Source organism: Dendrobium catenatum, unplaced genomic scaffold (assembly GCF_001605985.2).
Source record: "Dendrobium catenatum unplaced genomic scaffold, ASM160598v2 original_scaffold_182534, whole genome shotgun sequence".
In the NCBI taxonomy this organism is placed as follows: Eukaryota; Viridiplantae; Streptophyta; class Magnoliopsida; order Asparagales; family Orchidaceae; genus Dendrobium; species Dendrobium catenatum.
Window position 1 is genome coordinate 1 of NW_021500953.1, and position 8,793 is coordinate 8,793.

At 46.8% G+C, this 8,793-nt stretch overlaps 2 protein-coding genes across 2 annotated transcripts; both read left to right on the forward strand.

Annotated features, from left to right (window-relative positions):
• The first annotated feature begins 3,265 nt into the window (after positions 1–3,265).
• On the forward strand, positions 3,266–5,775 carry LOC114578841 (cytochrome c biogenesis CcmF C-terminal-like mitochondrial protein). Its single transcript, XM_028692353.1, has one exon. The coding sequence runs from the start codon at positions 4,886–4,888 to the stop codon at positions 5,744–5,746; it is 861 nt and encodes a 286-aa protein (XP_028548186.1). The 5' UTR covers positions 3,266–4,885; the 3' UTR covers positions 5,747–5,775.
• A 451-nt stretch (positions 5,776–6,226) lies between these two features.
• LOC114578840 (cytochrome c biogenesis CcmF C-terminal-like mitochondrial protein) lies at positions 6,227–7,295 on the forward strand. Its single transcript, XM_028692352.1, has one exon. The coding sequence runs from the start codon at positions 6,262–6,264 to the stop codon at positions 7,261–7,263; it is 1,002 nt and encodes a 333-aa protein (XP_028548185.1). The 5' UTR covers positions 6,227–6,261; the 3' UTR covers positions 7,264–7,295.
• Positions 7,296–8,793: the final 1,498 nt, after the last annotated feature.

Genomic DNA, 8,793 nt, shown 5'->3' on the forward strand with positions numbered 1-8,793 from the left:
AGGCTTGTTGGTTCAAATAAGCGCCTCATAGGGCTTAGTAGATCTTGCTCTAGGGTTAACTCAATAGCTTCCCATTAGTAGTGAAACTTACTGAAGAGTATACAACCCGGAGAAGTTCTTGCTTCCCTAAGGCTTCCCAGAGACCAGAGATCAATAGCTCACTACGGAAAGGAAGCTACACTCACGACTACCAGAAAGAGGTGAGTACAAGGTCGGTCGGCCCTATACTCCATTCAAAAAGAAAGGCGGGCCGGGAAGCTCTCTCTCTTCACTCTCCTTTTAGCTCCTCCCACAGAGAAGTTGCGTCCTTCCTTACATGACAAGGAAGACAAGACAGAAAGACTAGTTAGAAAAACCGAAGGTTAGTTCTATTACCAAAGTTTAGGAGGTAGGGCACAGAGAAGAGAAGTAAAAGCATCCCTAAGGCTATCTATTCACTCAGCTTTTTCTACTCTTCAGTAGAAGAAAGATAGAGGTACTATGTTGGTTAGGTAGAGGGAAGGAGCTACATACTTTCCGCGAGTTTAAGAGCGAGTTCCACACTTGCTATACTGGTTCGCACTTTCCAGACACTCCATTACTTCCGCGAGAGGTTAGGAGGGAGGTTAGGCTGAATGAAACTATCACAGAATTCCTTTATCCCGGCTTACTATTATTATAGGGGTTTTCGGGGGGGATTCGACAGAGGTTTTGAAACAATTCCTAGCCTGATTCATGAAAACCTGTCCTTATTTCTTCTAATTCTAATTGAAAAATCTAAAAAGAAGTGGTTATCGCTCCTGTGAGGAAGGGTGGAATCTTTGGTAGCTTTCTCTTAAGAAGCTAAACTAGAAACGAACGGCTAACTCAAGGACTCCGATCAGAGGCAATCAATCGAATGCATTATTCTATGGGATTGGCCACTCCAGATTATTTGAATGATTCTCTTAGTTCTGGATTCTATAACTTTTGTCTCAACAGCTCAAATTCTCAAAATTACCTGAGTAGTCGATCTCCCTACCGGTCGCCTTTCCTCAACTCTTTCTTTTTTTTTTTTCTCTTTCATGTTTCACCCCCTTACATTCCAGACTACAGCCTTCACCTTCATGAGACAGTCTTAGTGATGGAATCTTTACTCGCCCTTTTGGCATTCCCTAGTAGCTTTGGCCGGACCACCTTCAGCAGGTTTTTCTTCTAGCGCCTTTGCCTCTCTGTCTTCCCCCTGGATTCATGGATAGAGCAACTACTATTTTCTCTTTAGACTCCTAAATTTCTTTCACCAAAACTGCCCTCCTCACACTTCTTGAGTGAACTTTCTCTAAAATATCTATGGACTGATCATGCAAATTTTCCTCTGCCCTGGGAGAAGCCTTAGTCAATGAACCATAAGGTATTTCCTTTCCAATCTGGTTCATGGGCTGGGTTCCTTTAGCCCCTTGCAGTAATTCTTCACCAAGTTCGTCCACTTCATGAATGTCTTCCTCTGTCTGCAGAGAAGCAAATCCATTAGACAAGAAAGATTGGAATAGACTGACTAGCGCCTTATGTAGATCTAGTGGAGAAGATAAGCTCTCCGTCTTGGGATAGGCCTTCGGATTGGAACAGCTATTCTAAGAGCGTGATGAATCCAACCCTTGCACGTTCTACCTTTGGCTAAACCACCACTTCCTTCAGGCTAACCCTTTTGCCTGGCTGGCACTTACTAAAGTGAGAGTTTTTAGCTCTCTCAAAACGCCTGCACGCCTGCGAGTCTTCTCCCCGGTCCTACAAATTGAGCTTCGGGGTGCTTACTGGAGCAGCTCAACGAGATGTGGGTTCAATTCCCACTATGCCTCATCCTAGTAGGTGTCTGTGCCATTGGGCCAGCAAAACTTGCTCTGATCTAGTGTGCGTCCGCTCCTGTTCGTGCTCACTCAGCAGAAAGCTAACTCTCTTCTACAGCTTGAGCTCACCCGGACAGACTCTGGCATGACACCCGTCAATAGGTAATAGCCTGTGCCAATGCTATCTCCCTCGAAGTTTCTTCTCAATATGATCTTGTTTTTGTGGGGAGGATATACTAAATGGACCAAGGGAGCACTGTCGGGTCGATAGCCCTTGATCCGAGATTTCTTTTTGCTTGAAAGAAGCGCAACTTTTAGGATTGACTATTCTAATTTGAGAAAGGTGAAGGGAGCCAAACACGTAGTCTCATTGTGTAAGTTGGCACCCCCTTACTTCGTTGTATGCAATTCATTTCATTGTTCAGATCAAGGCGCATCTGTCTTAGGTACCCCACTTAGACCTAAAAAGAGAATATATGCACCGCTTCCCTCCGGTCGCCTTTGTTTTCAAAGTCTAGCCTATGCTATCTCCCGAGCCAGCACCAGAAGTTTCAGCGAAGATATTCAAAGCAAAGCTTAATCTACGAACATGGTGAACTTCCAGTTACGTGTATACACCTCCGCCCCGAAAGGACAGTCGTTTTACCATCCGGCTCGGGAGTTGGCACGTGGTCATACGGCGATGCTTACTTCATACCGGGGAGACAGAAGCATGGTCGGAAGGAACTATCATTTTCGGAAGGCCTTCTAAATAAGGCGAACGTTTGGTGCTGCTATTGGTCTCTCCCTTCGCCCGCGCTCACTGGTACCTGGTACTGGTACTGGCAAGGCTAAGGCTGGACTTGCAAGAAAGGTCCATTTGTGTCCGCTACTAGGAGTGGAAGCGTCCGAGTCCATTCTTCCGGGGAAAAATGATCTTTAGAAAAAAAGTAGTACGGGACTACTTGCACTAGCTGCGAAGCCCATTTATTGAAAGCTATCTTGGCGCAAGGGCGGAAGGGGCAACCTTCGGGGTCTTGGTTCACCTATCAGCTCAGTTAGTTACACCAAACCTCACGATTTGTAAGTACCTCAAATCAAATGGCATTAGCTAAGATCCGAAGCTTCGCCAGCTAAGGCTTTACCAGTACGATTCCGACAAGCCATAGGGCTTAACCCCACAGGAGATGGGCTGGCTATTAATTACACCCCTCTAGCGAAAGATAAGAAAAAAGAAGTAGGTGTTCCATTTACTGATTCCTTACGCTAGTCTAAAAATAGTAACTAACGGACTTTGCTTGCTTAGATCAAGCTGGTAGGAGTAGATCAGATAAGAGCTGTAAGGATGAGTAGAAGTCTTCTCCCCTAGTGCTGGCACGGCTGCTCTCACACGGATGATAGAAAAACAGATCGTAGTCGAACTATCTGTTCTATCAGTTCAAGTAAGTAAGCGCCGTATTCTTCTTTTTGGTATTCGCGGGTCACATGGAGAAACACGGGAGATCGCTATAAAGGAAAGGTAGACTCTGAAGTCGGCTAGAGACACCTTCTCCGGTGGAAGAGTTCCAGAGGTCACTTATGAACTGGCAAAACAACATTCGGTCACCAACTAAAAGAATGGCTGTTCTTGTAGCTCCTATCAAACGATAGGTGGTCTCATAAGGTCACACGGATTGGGTTTCTTTTAGTTGCTATATCGGTGGAGAAGAAAATCTAAGGTACTTCCATGATGGGACACAAGACCAACCAAGAAAATAGTAGTGGAATGTCGACCAACGTTCGAGCGAGCGTTAGAGTGAGAAGATCTCGCGAGAAGGTTTTCCCTGTGGCATCCTATATATATATAGTAAAAATATAGTAAAAAAAGATCCGCTTATTCCGCTCAACGCGCTATTTGACAGAAGAAGTTTCGCTGGGCTGTCTATCTCACTGATAATGAAGTAGGCTTTCCTGCTTTTCTTTCATAATCTTCAACCGACCTTGTTGAAAGTCGAGTGATCCCCCAACTCATCTCAAATTCTTAGATGAAATAGAAATGGAGCTATTTTGCCCGATGGTGAGCCTACCACTTAGAAATAGGCACTGAACCGAGAAGACTGGATTCGATTGCCTACCTATCCCGACCCTACTCAACTGGGGCCGTGAACTATGAAAAGCCGCCGGGCAGACAAAAAAGTTCAAAAGCGATTGAACGAAGTCGCTCCGGTCGAAATGGTTTGGATGCAGATGAGGGAGAGGCGGTGGAGCAAAGTTCCAAGATTCAACCGCACTCCTGGTCGGATCTGGTCCAGGATAAGGATTTTAACAATGAATATCAGGAAGATGACCCCCGTGAGTGCCCGTGGATGCAGGATGCAGTCATGCAAAAGGATAAGGTCATATTACCCCAGCCCAGGAAGTTTTAGCACAAGGCTCTAGTGGAGACGCAGCCTTATTGGGAAATTACTGCCTATGTTGGAGTATGTGGAGGAGCAGCCAAGGAGCCTGTGGCGAGCGAAAGGGAATGTGGCACTCGTGGACCTGAGCCATAGTTACTTCGTTATCAGATTTCACTAGAAGTAAGATATGATGGATGAAGGCCTGGACCGGAGTACCATGGAAAAGAAACCTAAATATCTGGTTCTGAAAAGGTGGACACCGTCGGCCGGAAACAGCAGTATTGCATAAGGCTCCGGTTTGGATAATCTTTCCTGGACTCCCGGTCGAATAAAGGCGACCGGATATTCTTTCTTCTTTGGCTAGTCGAGTGGGGGAGTCCGATCCAAGAGCATAAAGCTAAGCTAAAAAAGAGGTCCTATGCAAGGTGGAGATCGACTTGCAGAAGTCTCTCACGCCGGGGATCTTTATAGGAGTGACAGGGGGAAGGGCGTAGCATAGTAATATACTAATATAACTAAAAACATTGTGAAAAGACTTTTACGAGAAGAGAAGGTTTTCTTGAAAACGTTCGAAAAAGAAAGTCAAAAATCTTTCTTTGTTTCAACCCTGCTCCTGGTGTTCGAACTAGTCATTAATGGTCGGCAACATGGCTTTTTCGGTATGCGTTGCGCACACTTTCATTTTTAGCGTCTAATCTTCTAGCTAAAATAGAACGGATAGAACAGATGGTCCAACTACTTAACTTCTTCTTTTTCATTACTTCCATGGTCGTGCCTCGTGGCACGGCAGCACCCGTACTATTTCAATTGTTCGTCAGTAGAGATGTTCCCACTGGTGCCCCTTCCTCCAATGGTACTCTAATTCCTATTCTGATCCCTGAATTCCCTTTTTTGGTATATCTACATTCCAGGAAATTCATACGCTCCATGGACAGAGCAAAAAGTGGAGTGTTGGTCAGAGCAAGCCGCCCTATTCTATTCACAGACATAATTGGGAGAAGCTCATCCGCTAGAAATGCTTTATTTCGTTTCGTTCCCGTTCTTAATTTCCTGATTATCAAATTCATGGGGGACTTGTCATATTTAGAATCTTTCTGCGGTCTGTCCTGTTTACAATTCTTTCGTACTATCTTCTCTTTACCACGCGATAGGTCAGCGAAGCGTGAGCGGAGAAGGAAACGCCAAACACTTCGGCCTAACGGGAATGAGCAACGACGAAATGACAAGATGAGGTGCCCGGGGTACCCCTATATAGAAAGAGAAAGAAGGGTCGAAGGTTTTGGGCCTGTAGCTTTCCCCGTCCCCCCTTCGTCGAGTGGTGCTTGTTTGGGGGGTGTGCCACCAGAAATCGGGCTTGAAGCTCTCGCCTTACCAACGAGCCGACTGCTGATGGCTGTTGGTCACGACTACTACAAAAAAGTGAAGATTCATCTGCCTATTTCACATGTAGGAGTGTGCATCTTTCTGTTGGGTGTTCTTCTGTCGTGCGACCCGGTGGCTGATGTGCGACCTGTGGCCCACGCCTCCTATTTTTTCAGGGCGGGCGGCGTGAACTCTGATTTGATCCGTATTCAATCCCGCCGCTGAGATGCTCAGTTGATTCCTTAACCTTGATAGGAAGATGGCTTATTCCAAAATTCGTGCATAAGGGTAAGGAACTTTGGATGAACTAATGCGAATGGGTGTCAGCCTCGCTGCTCGGAAACACCCAGTGCTGACCACACTTAGAGAGAGAGACGAAAGCGCAGGTAATGCCAGTTGGCGAAGTGGCCTTAAGCATCCCTAGCGGTACGCAAAGAGAGGTCGTGATGATATCATCTACGTCCGTACCGCTCCTCGTGGAGTAGATCCCGCATCCAACCACCCCTTTTTTTACCAGGGAACGGGAGAATTCCCACTACCGCTGGCAGGCCAGCCGGGCCGTGAGCGCGGTGGGAACGGGCTTCCCAAAAAGCCAGCCCGGGTCAGCATAGAATGAAGGGGACGGCCCTAATGTTGTGTTGGCAAAGAAAGCGGGTTGTGGGCGGATAAAAGCGGACGTGGGGACTCGGGTCGGGGCGCAGCGTAACTAAGAGAAGAGAGCCATTCCATTTAGGGCAACCATGATCGTAGTTTGGGCGGGCACGAGCGATCTGGTGTCCGAGCCGATTGGTCAGACGACGACTACTGCACTTATTCTATTAGTTCTTAGTATTAGCCTAGCCTATCCCGGAATGGACTGGGATGGAATAGAAAGAAGAAGCGCTATAGGGTCGGTTTTTGGGGGTGGGGGAAGAAGCTTGCTTCTTCACAAGCTGATCCCCGCCCCGTTTCCTGTCCCGACCGGCAGCAGCTGGGTCTCCCCATCTCTCCTCTCGCTTTGCTCGAGCTATAGCCTCTCCTTTCAGTCGAGTGGCCTAACGGCTCCTCAACTTTCCCCGGTCTTCGGCCCGAGCTGTATGAGGCAGAAACTCGTCCCACGTACGGTTCGGAGGCCGAGCCTCACCCCAGCAATAATGGTGCGGCTTAGGTCAACTAATACAAATAAGATACAGTTCACTCAACGATTGCCTTTGGGTCCCGAACTCCATATGGGGAAGGAGCGTTGTTGTTTGCGAGGTCTCGATCATTTACATGGACCCACTTTTCATTCCATTTGTGGTAATTTTCTTCTTTCTAAACCGTCCCCAACGAGCGATCGGTTCATGTTTGAGCATGATGAATCACTTCGTGTCGACCTGTTGCCAATACTATCGCCTGCCTCATATGAGAATGGAAAACTGGAGCATTTTCTGCATCGGTGGATGAAGAATAACGAACATAAGAATTTCTGGTTTACCATGTTCCCAGAAAAAAGATACTTTTTTTCCATTCGAGAAACGACGAGCACGACTGAAGTGGCTATACATACAAATCTATTTACGGATCTATATGCTCCGATTGGAACTGGAAGTTCCAGAACTGGCGGCTGGTATACCACCATAATGAAACTGCCTTTTCTTTTTAGTATTCGGATAGGATTTCTGTTGGCTTCATCGGGAGGCTCGCGTAGTTTGTTACGTCAGCTCCAAAAGGATAAGTTGCATTGGAATCGAGAAAGTTCCATGGAGTTCCTAATTGCATAAAAGGAGTCAAAATAGTGGCTGCGGCGCGTCGAGGTGCGACTGTAAGGAGCAGAAAAGTGTCTTGTCTTCGATGAAAGTGGCCGTGAGCCTTAGCTAATATACGAACCAATCCGACGTATATACGTCGGGGGGTTCACCAGAATAGGACCTATAAGCCCGGGGACGTAAGGTTCCCCTCTTCTTACTTTGAGAATAGTATAAGTATACCCTATTTTGAGCTTTGATGAATGGAGCCCCTTTGGTCCGGCTTTGCATCTCGCGATACCATATTAAGAGGAAGAGAGGAAAGAGATAGGCACGTAGTGAAGAATATTTGATTCTTTCGTGGGGAGATCCCTTTCATGCACTAATTCATGCGCGAAATTCATAGATTCTTTTCCGCTCCACCCGTCACACTATCCCTCCTTCAGCCTCAGTATCTTAACCTCCGGCCCGGCCGGAACCCGGATGCGATCCATTATGGCATCTGTAAAGTACTCTTGATGTTCTGCATTTGCATCCAAGTCAGAACCTCTTACTCGGTTGAGCTCCGCCAGACGTTGCCCCTGCCCTTCCCTGAATAAGCTATCGTATCGCCGCGGGGTCTAAAAAAAAAGCTTCGTCATGAGGCCTGAATGGCCCTTATGACCTTAAGGCTTACGAGGTACGTCTTTCCTGGACGCCCATAGTTTGCCATCCCATAAACTCTTTTTCCAATTGCGGTTGGCAAAAAGAGAGGAAATCGCACTAGGTCTATCATTTGGATGGGCCAGAGACCTGAGTTTTCTCAAGAACGAGATGTTTCAAATAGAAAAAACCTTTTTCTTTAGCTCTTTAGGGCGATCCGCGGGAACTGGCTTTTGAATCGCGTAAGCAGGGTACCCTAGGAAATAAGACGAAGGATACAGGCACTCGGCAGCAAGCAATAGCTGCTGCAGTCACAGTAGCAAGGCAAGAATGAGAAGGTAGGGGAATAGCTGACTCATACCTAGAAGGAAGGCAAGGTCCAACAAGAAGAATAGATAGCTTCCGAGAAAGCGCAAGAGGAGAGACGAAAGCTTGCTCAACCGTGAAAGGCTTTTACTTCCATCACTGACTTAACCAAAGAAAAGACCCTATATAAAAGAAAATGCTATTTGCTAGTTTTCCCGGAGGAAGGGGATCGGTCCGTATGGAAAGAGGAACAAGAGAAGAATGAAGCCCTACATCGGTGTCTGCCGGAGTATTGAGAATGTGGTATTGCTTCACGCGGTCTCAGTCTCAGTAGGACAAGGAGTACCTTGCTCCGATATGAGTTGAGAAGTATCCGGGGAAGTCCCCTATAAGGCTAGTCCCGTTCCACTCTTATCTCAATGTCAGTCTTGGGGATCGGGTACAGCGAGATCACTTTTCAGCTTGTTAGTATGATATGGATATGCATGAAAGCAAGGAGGAGAGAAGCTCTCTTTCTTCCTCGGGAATCCGGTATGTGAGAATTTTTGAGACAAGGTCTCACATGTAGAGATGCCCTACCCATAGAGGAAAGAGTTGGTAGCAGAAAAGTCATTCAGC

Coding starts and splice junctions, on each gene's coding strand:
- LOC114578841 (XM_028692353.1), top strand. CDS start 4,886: ATGGTCCAACTACTTAACTTCTTCTTTTTCATTACTTCCATGGTCGTG.
- LOC114578840 (XM_028692352.1), top strand. CDS start 6,262: ATGATCGTAGTTTGGGCGGGCACGAGCGATCTGGTGTCCGAGCCGATT.